This window comes from Medicago truncatula, chromosome 1 (genome assembly GCF_003473485.1).
Source record: "Medicago truncatula cultivar Jemalong A17 chromosome 1, MtrunA17r5.0-ANR, whole genome shotgun sequence".
In the NCBI taxonomy this organism is placed as follows: Eukaryota; Viridiplantae; Streptophyta; class Magnoliopsida; order Fabales; family Fabaceae; genus Medicago; species Medicago truncatula.
Window position 1 is genome coordinate 5,509,748 of NC_053042.1, and position 18,005 is coordinate 5,527,752.

At 31.2% G+C, this 18,005-nt stretch overlaps 2 protein-coding genes across 2 annotated transcripts; both read left to right on the top strand.

Annotated features, from left to right (window-relative positions):
* The first annotated feature begins 637 nt into the window (after positions 1 to 637).
* On the top strand, positions 638 to 1,363 carry LOC11417199 (MFP1 attachment factor 1). Its single transcript, XM_003589073.4, has one exon. The coding sequence runs from the start codon at positions 742 to 744 to the stop codon at positions 1,159 to 1,161; it is 420 nt and encodes a 139-aa protein (XP_003589121.1). The 5' UTR covers positions 638 to 741; the 3' UTR covers positions 1,162 to 1,363.
* Positions 1,364 to 14,901: 13,538 nt separating this feature from the next.
* Positions 14,902 to 17,710, top strand: LOC11419176 (probable carbohydrate esterase At4g34215). Its single transcript, XM_003589077.4, has 2 exons — positions 14,902 to 15,689; positions 17,235 to 17,710. Exons 1-2 carry the CDS (start codon positions 15,105 to 15,107, stop codon positions 17,454 to 17,456), a joined length of 807 nt encoding a protein of 268 aa, XP_003589125.1. The 5' UTR covers positions 14,902 to 15,104; the 3' UTR covers positions 17,457 to 17,710.
* Positions 17,711 to 18,005: the final 295 nt, after the last annotated feature.

Genomic DNA, 18,005 nt, shown 5'->3' on the forward strand with positions numbered 1-18,005 from the left:
ATGAAGTAATATTAACCTTGTGCAAATGAGTTAATAATTGATATTTTTTTAAGGAAGAGTTAATAAATAATATTATATGCACATGCATACCCCATTATAAATGACTAAGATCTCAATCTTAGTTTTTTTTACTTTACTAACCACTTACTTTCTTTGTCAAAACTGGAAATTCATCCTTTTAGGCAAACAAGTGGAAAATACAAGGTTCAGACCCCAACCCTTACATACTGCAACGTCCATGTCAATTAAGGTATGATCATAGAGACACTAACCACTTACTTTATAGGAGTCAAATTCGACACTGATAAATTCAAATTGCGGTTGTATGTAAAGTAACCAATTCATTTTAAAGTAAGTAATATCAAATATTAATTAACAAATCAAATGTTGATACATGTACATCATAACAAGTCACGAGATTATTAGAATAATAATAATTTTTATTTGTCAATATACACTTTGTTTCAAATCTTTCAAACCCAAGGTCCAAATTTTATGTTACTACCAAACAAAGAAAATTGAATTTGAGAAGGAAATTGTGATGTAATATACAAGCCTTTCAAAAAAAAAAAAAAAAAAAGCAGATCGTCTCATTCTATAGATCTTACTTATAAGGCAACCCTCGTACTTTTCCTAAACCAAATAAATAAAAAACTAAATATCAAACCGTTACGCTTCCCTCTGTCTATACAAAAAACTCAGAAAAATTCCAATTCATTTCAAATTCACCTATTCCTCACAATGTCCGACCCGGAAACCAAACCCGAACAAGACTCCACCCTCGCTCCACCGCAACAACCAAATTTCACCGGAAACTACTCTATTTGGCCTCCCAAACAACGCACTCGCGACGCCGTCAAAAACCGTTTGATCGAAACACTTTCCACTCCCTCAGTCCTCACCAAACGCTACGGCACAATGTCCGCTGACGAAGCCTCCGCCGCCGCTATCCAGATCGAGGACGAAGCTTTCTCCGTCGCCAATGCTTCCTCTTCAACTAGCAACGATAACGTTACGATTCTTGAGGTTTACTCGAAGGAGATCAGTAAGCGCATGATCGAGACTGTTAAAGCTAAATCTCGTCTCGCTGATGACGGTAACACCTCCGTCGGAACTCCTTCCTCCGCCGCAGACGCAGTTGCTGTTTTGAGTCTTGATTGATCTACTGGTTATATTTAGCATTTTAGGGTTTGCTTGTTAAATAATTGGTATTACTGTTATGGTTTGATTCTGATGTTGCTAATTTTCGTTTTATCTGCATTGTTTAGAAATTGGTGGAATCAGAGGATGTAGAGTTATACTCTGAGTATCCAATTTGTGTGTGAAATATGATATTGTTTTAACTTCATAGCTTTTTGTGTCATTGTGCTTATTTTGTTCTGCATTTGTTGCGTTTAAATCAAAAGTATACAGAGACCGTAGAATGTAGATGACTATTATTAGAGTTAGTAATTTAAATATAGTTTACTTAGTATTTATTTACTATCAATATTACTTACACATGAATAGGAGGCAAGCGGGCAACAAGCTGCGCCGCTAGACCTTTTTGGATGACAAAACCAATCCTTGTAAACACAACATTCATGGACCTAAGAAACACGGACACTCCTCTTGGATTAGGCATGCCTTGGTGTCGGATAGGCACCTGACACAGACATGGGACCGGCATATATAATTATATTTAATTATGTGATTTTTTCAAATTAATATCGGCGCTGGCGTGTCAATGTCCGTGTCTATATCCACGCTTCATAGGTATTTAACTACAATGAGTTAGTTAGAAAGTTGTTTGTGAGTTAAGCAAAGTTGTTAACTATATATATTAGGGATTGATCTCATTGATAATTCGGTTCAGTTTTAGGGTGAAATGAGAAGTATGAAACATCAAGTAGAAGCAGAATTGAGGGCGGGAAAAGAACATTTTGTACCTGTTATCTCACTTTAAAACTGAACTGAATCATAGTATGATACAATGGGATCAATTCCTTGTATGTGTATAGAGTTAAATTGATTGAAAGGAGTTAACTACCCAACAACTTTGCTTAACTCATGAGCAACTTTCTAATTAATTGACTGTCCGTTAATTAGAAGTTTAGGTAGGTTTACTCCTGGAGGCTCACGGAGAAAAGTTTAGGTGAGTTTGGTCGTTGAGGCTCACTAGAATCAGGGTAGAAAGAGATACTTACAAATTGCCCGCCGAGTTTGTCTTTAAGCTGGTAACAGGAGTTGAACCTACACCCACACGGGGTATGAGGCAATTCCTTACCAACCTAAGTTGGCTCTTCTTTTCTGTGCTTATTGATTATATTAAAACTATTGAGAATTAGATATTTTCTGAAGATTTTATTTTATTTTTAAAAAAAATGTTGTCTTCATTATTGTTTTTGATTTCTGATGAGCATGAGAGAGTGTAGATAGCTTATAAGAGTTAGTAATTTAAAGCTAGTCTAGTCTTTAACTACAATCAATTAGCTAGAAAATTGTTGTGTTAAGCAAAGTTGTATGGTTAACTCTTTTCAAATAGTAGGGATTGATCCCATTGTATCAGTCTGTTGAGTTTTACTGTGAAATGAGAAGTACGAAATATCAAGTAGAAGCAGAATTGAGAAAGCGAGAGAGAAAATAACATTTTGTATTTCTTATTTCACAGTAAAACTCAACACGGTGCTTAGTGATTATGATATCTCCTTTTCCATGCTAATTGATTTGTCTTCTATTTTTACAAAATTTTAATTCCTTTCTAGCTTATAGGAGCTGATAATTCATGAAAATATGTAAAAATTTCAAAGGGATCGTATGAAAACAATTGAGAATTAGATACTTTTGGAAAAATATTTTTTTGAAGTGTTCTCATTATTGTATATTATTTCTTATGAGTATAGGAGAGTGTAGATGGCTTATATGAGTTATTAATTTAATTCTAGTTTTGTTAGTCTTTAACTACAATTAAGTAGTTAGAAAGTTGTTGAGTTAAGCAATGTTGATAGGCAGTTAACTCCTTTCAGTTATTTGGGCTAACTAAATGTATTAGAGATTGATTCCATTGTATAGGTCAGCTGACTTTACTGTTAAATGAGAGGTATGAAACATCAAATAGAAGCAGAATCGAGAGATAGAAAAGAACATTGCGTATTTCTTATTTCACAGTGAAACTCAACTGAATACTTCAGTGCTTAGTGATTTTGAAATCTCCTTTTCTGTACCAACTGATTTGTCTTCTGTAAGACTAATTAGCTTATATGATAATATGGAAAAATTTAGTGTTAGATATTTCCAAAAACGTTTTTTTTTACTAATAGTGTTGTCATCATTATTACATCATTGTATATGATTTCTTATGAGTATGAGAGTGTAGGTGACTTATAAGAGTTGGTAATTTAAATCTAGTTTATAGTTAGTCTTTAACTACAATTAAGTAGTTAGAAATTTGTTCGTGTTTAGCAAAGTTGTTAGGTAGTTAACTCCTTTTCTGTTATTTGAGCTAACTATATATATTTGGGATTGATCACATTATATCAGTCACTCGAGTTTTACTCTGAAGTCTGAATTGAGAAGTATGAAATATCACGTAGAAGCAGAACTGAGAGAGAGAAAAGAACATTTTGTACTTCTCATTTCGCAATAAAACTCAACTGAATACTTCGGTACTTAGTGATGTTGATTTCTCCTTTTCTGCGCCAATTGATTTGTCTTCTATTTTAGACCAAATTTGAAATCCTTTCTAGTTTATAGGAGCTGTGAGTTTATGAAAATATGTGAAAATTTGAAAGAGGTTGTAAGAAAAAAAATAGAAAAGTAATTTTAAACTTGAGAGAAGATTCATAGTTGGTAAAATTCTTGTCCAAGTTTACTTGAAGTGCTGCCAAGTGTTGTTGTACTATCACTAATTTTGGATGTAATCAAAGGAATGCAACCACCGATGAATTGGTTCAAATGGTAAGAGACTTGAACCCTTTATATAAGTGGCCAAGGGTTTGATCTTTGATTCTTGTGTATCAAAAAAATTCATTTGGGAGGGGAGGAATCACATTTGTGTGCACCACATTTTCTTCGACTGAGATAAGTCACTGTTAAACGTTAACGGAAATTTTGTACCTACAACATGAAAACAAGAAAAAAAGTTGAATGCAGTTGATTTCAAGAAAAAAAGTTGAATGCAGTTGATTTTTCCTTGTTATAAAAACATAAGTTTCTTTTAAAGATACTCTATCTTATAAACTTATTTCACTAGAATAAAAGGGTTCTTGAAAAATAATAATTTATACTTTTATACTCATTGAATAAGAACGGAAAGGAAAAGTTCATGGTATAAAGTTATAATTCATAAGAATGGAATGGCGAATGGGACACCCCGTAGAAAATTCAAGGATAAGTTCATGGTGTGACTGGTTTAAATTTAAAATGAAAGAGGTAACATATGTTGAGTTCTTGATGGAATAAACACTTATTTGATCTCTAAATCACCATTTTTTCGTATATTTTGGTCCCTGAACTATATAAATTTTATTTTATATATAGTCCCTAAACTATTTGGCATCTATCAATTTAGTACATAAACTAATGCTTTCTCTTCTATTTAGATAGTAGTTGAAGAACCAATTTAATGAATTAATAAGAGTTAATAGTGTTTTACCCCCTGTAATATAGGTCATTTTCAGTTTTACCCTCTATAAAATATTTTTTTTGGATTTCGTCCTTGTAATTTGAATATTTTTGGTTTTGGACCTTCATGAATTTTGATTGTACAAAATCGAAGATATAGCAGGGGGTAAACTGAAATTTGCTAAAATTAACAGGGGGTAAATCAAAATTTGCTCAAATTACAAGGGGGGTAAACCTAAATTTTCTCAAATTATTGGGGGTGAAATTTTTCATAAAGGTCTAAAACCAAAAAATCTTCATATTACAAGAATGAAATTCAAAAAAATTATTTTACAAGGGGGAAACCAGAAATGACCTAAATTACAGGAGTTAAAGCACTATTAACCCAATTAATAATATATAAGATACTATTTATTAAGTATATTTCAATAGTATCAAACTAATACTTTCTCTCCTATTTTGTATCAAATTATCACCTTGATATGATTACTAAGTTTACTCAGGAAAGTAAACTGGTCACTTTACAAATTCCTTATGGTTTTCCTGTACAAAAAATCCTTATGGTTTTGATTACTCGGTGAAAATAGTAAATAAATAAATTAGCTTATGAATCGTTACCTTTAAACTAAGGGATGTTTTGATAACCTACTCACTCCGTTTATATATATAAACACCCTTTTATTAGAGGTAAATGATACTTATATATAAAGATAGAGGGAGTAATAAATATTTGTGGACAACTCTGCTAGTTCTTTTTATCAAGGCAATTTGTGTTGAATACAATTTTTTTACTTTTAAGTTTGTCAACTCTCGAGAACAATTGATAATAAAGTATGTCGTTATAACAAGCATCTAATTTCATTTAAAGATATTAAGTTTAAAATGAGTTTATAAAGGGTGACGATCATCATCTTATAAATTGCTGATTTTATAGAATAAGTTAGACCTAATATAAAAAAAAATTAATATGATATAAAGTCTATTTATTAAACTAACCAACATTTATATTTTTATTCAAAAAAAAAAAAACATTTATATTCACTCATCAAACTCATTAGCGTAGGATGTGATATGGTATATGTACAATTAGTTCGACTAGAATAAATTATCGTTAAATTTATGTACAAGTTGGATTCTTCATTTTAAGTTTACTTTAGAAGAAGATATTCTGAGTATTTAATTTTGTATGAGTATGTCAAAGTATCAAATATACAAGTATCTTTGTAAATACACACAAAGTATTTAAGCAACATGTCGTTGATTTGAGTGCTAAGGAACTCATATAGACTTTAGAGAAACACTAAGGTATGGAAAAATCTCGAGTGAGAAGAGCGGCACAACTTTGAGTGTCAAGTGGCGAAGATATGGTTAAATTTCATACCTAAAAATATAGTATACATGTATTATTTTTCAAATAAAAGAAAATAGTCATTTGTCAAAAAAAAAAAAAAAAAAAAAACACTTTCAAAGTGGTCGTTAGAGCATGCAAATACCTACAATTTGCATTTATTTTGAAGAGTAAAAAAGCTCTTAATAAATAATACTTCGAATCAGGGGCGGATGTAGACATTTGATATTGGTGTGGCAAAATTTTATATAAATATCAAAACTGCAACTTGCCAGGAATCGATCTCAACACATACAATTCATCCATCTAGCACATACCACCAAGCCAAGAAAGAAATTGTGATATGTTGACGACTTATACTATATATATATATATATATATAAGTCAAGTATATGAAGAAAAAAATGAGGAATAATCTGGTGTGGCAACTGCCACACTATGTTTCACTATAGATCTGCCACTGCTTCGAATAATAGTTGCATTGTTAATTTTATGGTAGTTCTATATTTTGATTGCAGTTGAGATTTTGTGACAAAATAAGGATAAATAGAAGAGCCAATATGTAATTGTAGTTGAGATTTTACTATGTTATGGATCGGTGAGAAGGCCAATCCTGTTAACACGTGGACTAAACATCCACCGCTTTAAGACTCGACGTCTGAAGAAACACACCAATATCAGTGCACCGTGTTATACTCAAGCACACCTCCACGCAAGTACCGGGGGCGAGGGGTACCCTGCTAATTTGGTGCTATAGTCTGGTGGGCCGATCACTTTTGATTCGAGATCGGGAGTCAATTATTTGATTCAAGTTGATTTTTGGGCTTTGTGTTGTGCTCTTTCAGTGGTTCGGAGGTTGCGAGGTTTGTGATAGCTGCATGATCCTTCAGTTAGGTGCTCTTTGAAATGTGGCTCAGCTTGGGTGTTGGGGTCTGGAAGTTTTATTTTGATGGTGTTCTTTGTGGGTGAGTAGTGACGATGGGCGGTGGTGGATACCGTGTTTACAGTGATTGTTTTTTTGGAGTTTGTTTTAAGTAGTGATGTGTTTTGGTGAGTTTATCTTCAGGGGTATTTTTAGGTGGTTATGGTGTACCGTCTATATGCGGCACCATTTGTATGTTGCTTCGTCCATACCTTGCGTATTGCGGGCGTTTAATAATATTTGCTGATTCAAAAAAACAAAAATATTAATCACCATATAAGTGTCCTTTAACTGCTCCCTAATCACACGCCGCAAAACACGGTGACGGTTATTCTCACGCGCGTCTATGTTAGGCTGACTTAACTTCATCCCCAATGTATGATTCACTTTACACAACACTTTCTACACACTCTTTCTCAGTCCGTTACTGTTTTGAACGTTGGAGTGCTAACGTACCTGCATGCACCTTTCGTCCCACCACGAAGACTCATCGCCACCGTACCAGAGCACATTCCGCCATCGTCGCCTCTCATCCATCCTCACCGGATAGATCATTTGGCGCCAGAAGGAGGGGATCCTTCGCTAACCACCACGGTCTAACAATCACCATACAAATATGTTGAAGCTAATTTCTTGTAACATTTTATATTTCTTTGTAAAGAACTCATTGATAGTAGATTGGAGAGATCAATCTCTCATCTAGAGTAGATCATTGTTGGGCTGAACTAGGTAAACATTTCTTGTTGTGTTTGTTTCTATTCTCTCTTTATCTTTTGCTTGTGGTTTTGTGCTTTACATTTTGTTCCTAGATTCGATCTAGGTTTGTTCTTGTTGTTGTTGTTTGAGATTATTTTGATATTGGTTACTATTTCCCTTTTACTCTACACATCTAAGTTTATTGTTGTGATTTTGAGTTCAAATTCAAAAAAAAATATAAATACAGTTTTTTACAATTGGAAAGTTATAACTCACAAACATCTATACTTCTACGTATCAAAAGCAAATAAATAAGGGAAATATTAACCAGTGCTCCGGGGGCACTGATTCTGATTAAGAAGTTATAAAAGGAAATATTGTCTTGGAAATTGTATCTACTTTTTCTTTTCAATATAAAACTTGATTTTTCTATATTATTTATGTCTTAATTGGGTATTTATTTTATGTAATAATATTTTATACGATAATAGTAATTTAAATAAGGGTAAAAAAGAAATTAAAAAGTTATATCTTGTTTTGTCTCGTCCACTTTTGAAACAATAAAATTAGAACATTTTACAAAATACTACCTTAACTTCGAAATAGAATCTCAGTTACATATTACTCCGTTCCACTCAATGTCATTGTGCTCCACCCTATTCCATAAATCTAAAAAAAGCTTTAATTTTGCAACAAAATATGGAAAATTGCATAAACCATTAAAATCTTATAATTGTTGCCACAATTACATTTTCGGACTACGATTTGAAAGAGTCGTATATATAGCAATTTTCTACTTCCTTGCTAAAAATACATATCAGATCAAGGTGACAAACAATGTCTCTGTTGTGGAAGTGGAAACAAAAAACAGACCAAATACCGAAAGGTAAAAACTGAGGCTTGAAGAATTGTCAACAATTTACTCCACAGGTAAAAATTAGCCACAATTCTTTGTATAAAAAAACCAAAGTAAGAACATATATAACAAAACGCAAATTAGTCGATCTTTAAATCGGATACAAAGTTGAAAGAAAAAAAAATGGTTGTGCATGCATGCGACCAACTAATGTCCTTTGCCTCTTTTGCTGGGTCCGGAAGTTAATCTAAAAGCCAAGCTTCTTGCTGAATCATGAAAACTTGAGTTATTTGAAGAAACAGAAAACGTTGTCATTCCAACAGACCCCTCAGTTGTTCCTTCACAACCATCACCTATTTGTGCATTTTGAGCCTCCGGTCGAAGAACTCTACCATGCACAAGAGAGAACTCGCAAGATGCCACAACCATTGTGATAAACAACACAATCCATAAACTCTTCATCTTCATAACTTGCTTGTTTTTTCTCAAACCCTTTTTTGTTTCTTTGAGTATTTGTTATGAAGTATATGTAACTAACAATATGTCTAGGTAGCTGTTGCACTTGTGTTGGTCTAAACTATGAGTTGCTACTAGGTTTTATATGTACATGTGTACCAAGAACTTGGTAAGTGTGGCGGTGTATGCTTTTTTTTCTTCTTCCAAGTGGGTCCTTAAAAGCTGCAAGCTGTTTGACTCAAATTTGTAGTCATTACAAAAAATGTTGAAATATTACTACCCAACTTAGAGAAAAAGATTCAAATTAATGATAAGATTGTTAGAAAAAAGCTTGGTTAGTGATTTAGATTTTCTGTTGTATTTGTGTCATAAAATTACATAATCTTGACTATTTGATCTCTAATTAATGATTAAGATCGTTCAATATTAATTTACGAACTTTATATCTAAATTGTGTGATCACAACTCAATACGCTTGAGATTGATTATTGCGTGTCTTTCGTGATAAATTTGCAACATCAAGCAAGTTCATTTAGCCCTTAATTTTCATATTTTTAACATTTAGAGAAAAAATTGGAAACAATTTTTATATATATATCTCTGAAGTTACGTCTTTAATTCAACTTTTTCAATATTTGACTCTAAAAAAAAAGTTGTTGGACAAATTAATACCAAAAGAATGAACTTAGAAGAGTAATATATGTATTTTTTTGACTTTTTATATTTCTATTAATGGCTTCCAAGTGTGGAGGAGAAATTGAAATTCCTTGCTTTTACTTCTTCTAATGGTAGAGTTTGACTCTTATACCTACATTTACTAGTACTGCGTCTACCCACAAGAATGTTTAAACTGATATTAGGTTAGTGAAAGAGATCAGAAAGGTTTGAGTTCCAATCCAATCTTAGGAATGAATTATTGTAGTATGTATTGGAGTTCTAATCGTCAAGGTTGCTACATGTAGTTGGTTACCCTCAACTTTTAAACTAACTTTTTCGATGAGATCTAAGTTTATTTAACATGTAACACCGTTAAAATTTATGAGGGATAAAGCCGTAGAGGATACCCGAAGTATATAATAAAATGTTTTTGCAAGTTCATGCCGCTGCCAGAATCTGATTTGTTTTCACACGGTTTTTTTATTCTATTGTATGTACAATGCAATCTATTACGCGGTACCTCACTCTTTTTCTTCATATATTTTAATGATGTTTTCCTTTTTGGTTTGTCCATGTCATAAGAGTACTCAAAAGCCACTGAAAAAAGTTGAACTTGAAGTTAATATGTTGCCTGTGACACTTGTGAAAAGGATACACGTTTGGTGGAACTGTCACCTCTTTTGAGTTCAAAACGGTGGCTATAGAAATTGTGGGAATGTGAATTATTCTCCTATCAAACGCACGCGGATAGAATCACAACACGAAAACACAGCAAGGCTTGCACACAAGCCTTGTAGCACAAGGTTCCCAATGGAAACACCCAAGCAGTTTCCTCTTAAAATGAATTTCATTGGATAATATTTTTTTTTTTGTAGCTATCCACATGTCTACACAATGATTTTTGTTAGTAGAAATTACACTTCTGTTATTCCTAATTTATTGTTTTCTTTTTTGCCAAAGAGTTAGGTGTATATGTGTATACATTTCATTTCCCGCAAAAAAAAAAAAATTCTATACATTTATACAATTATATAAAGTCAACTCCAAAGTTAACGTGCTACTATATTAGTCATAATAAGGATACACTTTTTAGTCATAAATGTAGTTTAAAAAAGCTGAATTACATTTTGGTTCTTTAATTATTTAGATAATATCGCTTTGGTCTCTTAATTAAAATTCGATTTATTTTGGTCCCTTAACTTCTCTCAGGTACATATTTTGGTCCTTTCCGTCAGTTTTAATTAAAAAAACGTTAGGTTTTCTTCATTTTCTTTTGAAAGTTTTCTGAAATTCTTGTTGTTGAAGGCCGATGGAGATGATATGAAGATGAAAAAGAGGAGAAGAAGATGAAGAAAACCTAACATTTTTGAATTAAAACTAACAGAGAGGACCAAAATGTGTAACAGAGAGAAGTTAAGGGACCAAAATAAATCAAATTTTAATTAACGGACCAAAGCGATACTAGCTAAATAGTTAAGGGACTAAAAATGCATTTTAGCCTTTACAAAATTTAGCATCTATATTATACTCCCTCCGTTTCAAAATGAATGTCGTTTTAGCAAAAGAAATTGTTTCAAAATGAATGTCACTTTCAGTTTCCAATGCAATTATAACTTTTTCTTTTCAATTGTACACTTTAATTAATACTATGTTACACTACTTCCAAAATATTATTTTTTCTTTAATGAAAAACAAACCAATAGTTGATTAGGATTATTTGGTAAAATTGTTATGACAATTGACTACTTTATTGCATTCCTTAATATATGTGCAATTGGCTAAAGCGACACTCATTTTGAAACGGATGGAGTATATTTGAGGGTTTTCTTCAAATTTATTTATGGAAATGCAAATCTCGTAAGAAATGATCGACACGTGGCACCTTGATATGAATCAAGTTTTCCATGACATATGATTTTCTGATCATGTTATTCACCAGTGAAGCTAAGAAGAAAATTGGTTATAAAAAAATGTGAAACACATGTTACTCACATGACATATGATTTTCTGATCATGTTATTCGCATGACATATGATTTTATATACATAGTCATGAAACACATGTATTGATCATGTTACTCAAAGTAATCTAATCTTTGAGAGATGAACAATGAAACACACAATTTTTTTATAACAAATTAATCAATGATAAGGCAGAGATAAGAGAAAGAAAAAAAAATTAGGAACAAACAAATTTTTGAACACAATCTAAGATGGTTGATCACGAAAAAATGGTAACAAATTTTGTAACTCATTGTAATTATAAACTTTTGACATGACACCAAAGTGAGTCTACAAAGACATTTTCACAACTTCGATCTTTAGGACAGGCTATGCTACTAAAATTAGGTTCAACTAATTGAGGATGACTATTTTCATTGTTATTAGACAACCAATATGGGTGACTTCTGCAAGTGTCAAACTCAAATCTTCCAAATCTTTCTTCTCATGTGGACAAATTGCTTACATTGACAAATGTCACATGGATGTTTAGAAAAGCTAAATTATTAGTAGTCACAAATAAAAAAAAAATTTGACTTCATAATTTCATATAGAATCCTATCAATTATTTTATATATGACAAATATTAGCACCTATCATAATCAACGTTATCAAAATTGAAATGGAAACTGATCCGATGTAAGCACTGGTTCAAGATTTAATGGTTTTACCGGGGTTAGACCATAAATAATACTATGTATGTATATTTTTATGTTTATATAGTAAATAAATAAATATTAACAAAAAATTATTAATATTGATTAATTTGAACAGTTAAAAGCGTAAGTCCACTAAAAATATCATTTCTCAAAAGCCAACATACAACACATAGTGTAACATTTTTATTTTATTTTTTATAAATCTTTCTTTGATTTTTCACGTGTAGTTTTTAAATGAAATAATATAGCGATACTATTTTTTTAGTTATTGGTCATCCATATGACATGTTCCAAGGAGCATGTTATGATTTGAGATTACTTGATGAGAAAGAGTTTATAGATGGAATTACAAAATCAAGTGATTTGGATTCGAGTCATCAATTGAGTAGATAGTTTTTGACCTTGTTAGCTACGAGTATAGTGACAAACGCTAATAATGCATGTCATGCAATTTGGAAATTGTTGCCAAATAGAATTCTATATGAACGGAGGAAGTAGTTGAAAATTAAAGGCTTTTTCAATTCATATGTATTTTTACTTTTTATATCATTCATAGAGGGACCAAAACTGCAATTAAGCCTTCACTTTTTTTGTATACATTTTAAATTAATTTTTCAAATTTTTATATTTTAGTTGTAGATATATGAATCATCAATGATATTTGTAGAATATGTTTTCAATCCAGTTTGAAAAGCTGCTTCAACTAAACGGAAGGTTGCTTAAGGAATTCAAATCTATGATGCGACCAAACACTTATGACACGCCGTCTGTCACAAATAAGCTTATTGCTGATATGTTAAATTACGACAAAGCTCAATCGACAAAGATAATTGATGTTGACTAACGAATAGATGAGTGTATATAATAAGATAATGGAGTCTTCTCTTTTCGATAATGGTGGTTTTTTTTATAAAGCTACATTGGTAGTGGGGAAACGTTTATATGGAAATCATTATCTTCGATCAGCTCTTAGATCCAAAGGGGTAATTATTTTGAATGTTGCTTATAGCAAAATTACAGCTCTTTTATTACCATGTGGAAGAACTACATGCTAAGCGCTTACAATCCCTATTGAGGTTAAGGAGTTTTCAACAACCATGAAAATGGGTAGTTGTGAGGAAGAACTACTTCGCCAAGCGAAATTATTACTTTGGGCTAAGGCATTAATTCTTAATACAACTATATTTTTTTAATAAAACTATACAATATCACTATTAAATTTATAATTTATATTAAATTTACTTTATATTTACACTGACTTATATGTGAAATAACTTAAATATAAACTAATTTTGTATGAGATGTATAATTTTGTGTAAATTATTTTAAAATTTGATTTAAAATAATAGATTGATTTGCTACAAAAAGAATGCAAACCACAAAAGATAAAACCAAAATGATTTAGGAATGGAGATTAATGTTATTACTCAGTCTTGATCACGGATTTCTCAATTGATTAATAAATTAATCTATGGCAATATTTTTTTTTTCCTAAGTTGAATAATTCAATAATTATAAATCAAACCTAAACTTTATACAATTGCTACTTACAAAAATATGAGGAATGATATTTTGACAACCAATTTTAAACAACTTTGGGTGACAACCTTTTTCCTCACTTCTTATTGGACAATAACAATAGAGAAAGAAAAAGGAAGAGAGAGAATAAAAGTACAATAAAAATATGTGAGAGAGAGTTATCATCAAAGTTGTTAAAAATGATTGTTTAAATATCATTTCTCCAAAAATATACAACAAATTGAATCGATGATAAAATGCAATCAACATGATTGTTGATTGCAATTTCTAATGTGATTTAACAAAACAATTAAATCAAAATTATTAAGAAAATGGATTTGCTATAGATCAATCACATTATCAAATTCTACAATCAAACATATACATAATCATCAAGTTTTAATTTGAATATACGAAAAATGTAGTTTATACTTAAAAATAATCATTCTTTTAGCTGACCTCGTCAGACAAACAATTAGACTATTAGGCGAGGAAGCATCCCTGCCGATTTAAAGCGGAAATTCTGTTATGCTTCGTCATACAATTATGTCCAAACAATACAACGAAATCTATGTTACATTTTGTTATTAATTTTGTTCTATTCCGGTATGTTCTATTGAGTTCCATCAATTTAAACCGAACTTTGAGCTCTCCTTATTACAATATGCATTAATTGCATTCCATTAGTGGTAAGAATTTAATGGAAAAAATTAGTACTCCGTTCCAAATTATATGACGTTTTAGACATTTCACACGTATTAAGAAATATAATTAATTTTGTGTGGGAAATAAATATTATGAGTTGTTTTACAAAATTGTCCTTAATAAGTTGTATGAGAATGATAAATTAAAGAATTGAAAGAATAGAGAGTAATAAATAGTTAAGGATATAATGGGAAAAGTAACATTAATATTTCATTGGTATTGTAAAGCGATATATAATTTAGGACAAATATTTTTTCCAAAACGACATACAATTTAAAACGGAGGGAGTATTAAACAATTTGAATAACAAATTCACACAATTTCCAATACATAATTACTATCAATGAAATTCTTAATATGTGTTCTAAGGGCACAAATTAATATTTCTCTTTTCTAATTACACTATTGATCATAATGGTAAGAGTAGTGACGTTAAATGAACCAGGAGATCACATTAATTTGATTTTCAAGTGCCAACTACAAACATAATGACCCATAATGGTTGCAAAATACTTGGTGGGTCCCATATGAAGCACGCTAGAAACCTAATTAACGATTGTTTATCCCATGATCATGATATCCCTAACACAAAATTGTTCCCTCACTCACGCTTATATACTATCAATGATCCCTCTTCCATATCCCTAAAAACCAACACACATTTTCCTTAGCTCCAACATTAATAATGGAGCTAATGTTTATTATATGGTCAATGTTTTTATGTGTTTTGGTTGTAACACCCCATTGTGGCAAAGCAACTAAAGACATTTTCATATTGGCAGGACAAAGCAACATGGCTGGTCGAGGAGGTGTTTTAAATGGAAAATGGGATGGTAATATCCCACCGGAATGCAAACCAAACCCATCAATTTTAAAGCTAAATACAAAACTCAAATGGGAGGAAGCTCATGAGCCTCTTCATGCAGATATAGATGTAGGAAAAACTTGTGGTATTGGTCCCGGGCTTGCTTTTGCAAATGAAGTTGTTAGAATGAGTGGTGGTGAATGTGTTGTGGGTCTTGTTCCTTGTGCAGTTGGTGGGACGAGAATTGAAGAGTGGAGAAATGGATCACATTTGTATAATGAATTGGTGAGAAGATCTATTGAATCGGTTAAGGATGGTGATGGTGTAATTAGAGCAGTTTTATGGTATCAAGGTGAGAGTGATACTGTAAGAGAAGAAGATGCTGAAAGGTATAAATATAGAATGGAGAATTTAATTGAGAATCTTAGGTTAGATCTTCAACTTCCATCTCTTCTTGTTATTCAGGTTAGTTTCTTTCTACTTTTAATGCTACTTTTTCTTTTTTTGTTGGTACAATGTCTTTTTTGTCTTTCATACATCTGGAATATCAGTAGTGTTCAATCAAAATCAAATATTTTTTTTATGCATTTGTAAGTATTGTTCATCTGTTATTTTAAATTATTATTGTTTGTGATTTTTAGTGCATTGGATTTTCTGCGTGCCAACCTACATAGAAAAGTTGAAAATCTTAAAAGAAGACAGGAAGGGAGCACACCTATATTCGAATTTCAAATTTCAAAACGAGCGTGATGAATGTAAATGATAGGACTTGTGACGTTTTTTAATTTAAAATTTCGGACGTTAGCTCATAATTATCCATCAAAAAAGTTATTGGAGGTCCAACTATAGTACTTTGATAATATATTAAATAATTTAATTGGTTTTTCCAATAATGAAATGAGGCGTCAAAATATAATATCCATTTCTAATCTTAATCAGACAAATCTTGAAAAAACTACAATAATGAATATTTTTGTGTATATTTAACTTTTTCTTTTTGCACATTGATTGTTTTTTTTTCCTGTAAAAAAAAACTTATTTTATTATACTATCCCTTATCTCAATTTACCGTTTCTTCCAATATTTGTTATAACGATCAACTAGGTAAAAGCAAGAATTAATTATCTAGTAATAATTAGTGTCGTTAACAATCCCGTAAGCTTAACTCAGTTGATAGGAATAATGTATAATATATGTAAAGTTTGGAGTTTGAATTTCGGACACTACCAAAACAAATTAGTATCGCTAGCATATGTTTTTTTCTTCATCAAGTGCAGGTTGTGATAGACCAAGGTATAGATATGTACCAATAATCCAATCAGCAAGAATGAAAAGCAATAAAATACAACTTTTTTAAAATGATAAAGTTAAGAGGTAATAAAGCAACAAATAATCACGGTGCAACATGGAGTCATGGACCCTTTGTTTGATTGATATAAAGATGGAATGGAATGAAGAACATCTTATACAAAGACAACCAATTAATTGCATATTATAAAATGCATAAATTTAAAAACCATGATTTTGAAGAAAAAAAAATTAACAAATGACATGAGCATCATACTTATTATGTTATTTGACACCGTAGTTTATAAAATTGGGTTAATATATGTTTAACTTAAGTAATATTAGTGATTTTCGATTTATTCCCTGTAAAAATAATTGTTTAGATTCCAACCTTATAATTTGAAGATTTTTAGTTTTGGATCTTCATTAATTTTGACCATACAAAATCGATGATATAGCAAGGGGATAAATTGAAATATCAATGATATAGTAGGGGGGTAAACCGAAATTCTCTCATATTACAGGGGGCAAAAATACCTTAAATTTTGTAGTTTGATGCCATGAAGGTCCAAAATCAAAAAAAATTCAAATTACAAGGTTGGAATCTAAACAATTTTTTTTACAGGAAAGTAAACCGGAAATCGCTAATATTAAAGGAGGTAAACATATATTAACCCTTTATAAAATAAAGAAAATCACAACACTTAAATTATTTCTATGCAGGTAGCACTTGCATCAGGGGAAGGCAAGTTTATTGAGAAAGTGAGACATGCTCAATTGGGTATCAAACTTCCAAATGTCAAATGTGTTGATGCCAAGGGATTGCATCTCAAGACAGATAAACTTCACCTTACCACAATGTCTGAGGTTCATTTGGGCATCAAGTTAGCACATGCCTATTTCGCTTCCAACAACCATCATTTTAATTATACACAAGTTAGCTAGTTAATTATGCATTTACATGACAAACTAAGTAGGTAGATAAATGATCACACATTTGTCACAGTCGCACAATTCGGATCATCAGATTAAGATCGAATAACTCACATTTTGATTTGGTAAATTGGATTTGATACCAAGAGTGTATGTTATATTTATTTGATAACTTTTGAACAACGTGTAGCGCTGAATGGTTTACTCCATTCCTCATTATGTATATTCAATTTATTTATTTATTAACAACATTTATACAAGTATAATTACTTAGTTTTAAGTCACTTTTTGGGACATCGACAGGAATGTTTGAATAGGAGAATATGTTGGTTAGGTGACATACTACATTTTGTCGACATTGACGGGAATATTTGAATAGGAGAAAATGATGGTTAGGTGATATACCACATTTTGTCAAAAAAAATGACATACCACATGTAAGAGTATGATTTTCGCTGGAGTTATTTTTAATTGTTTTAATATATGTTTTTATGTGCTTGTGTGTGATTATTATCATTGGATGCATTTTAATGGGTTTTAGTGCAAAGTGTATTTTGATCA

Bases quoted from the DNA above. Each gene is read 5' to 3' on its own strand.
- LOC11417199 (XM_003589073.4), top strand. From the start codon at position 742: ATGTCCGACCCGGAAACCAAACCCGAACAAGACTCCACCCTCGCTCCA.
- LOC11419176 (XM_003589077.4), top strand. From the start codon at position 15,105: ATGGAGCTAATGTTTATTATATGGTCAATGTTTTTATGTGTTTTGGTT. The intron at 15,690-17,234 runs GTTAGTTTCTTT...ATTTCTATGCAG, and splicing joins CATCTCTTCTTGTTATTCAG to GTAGCACTTGCATCAGGGGA.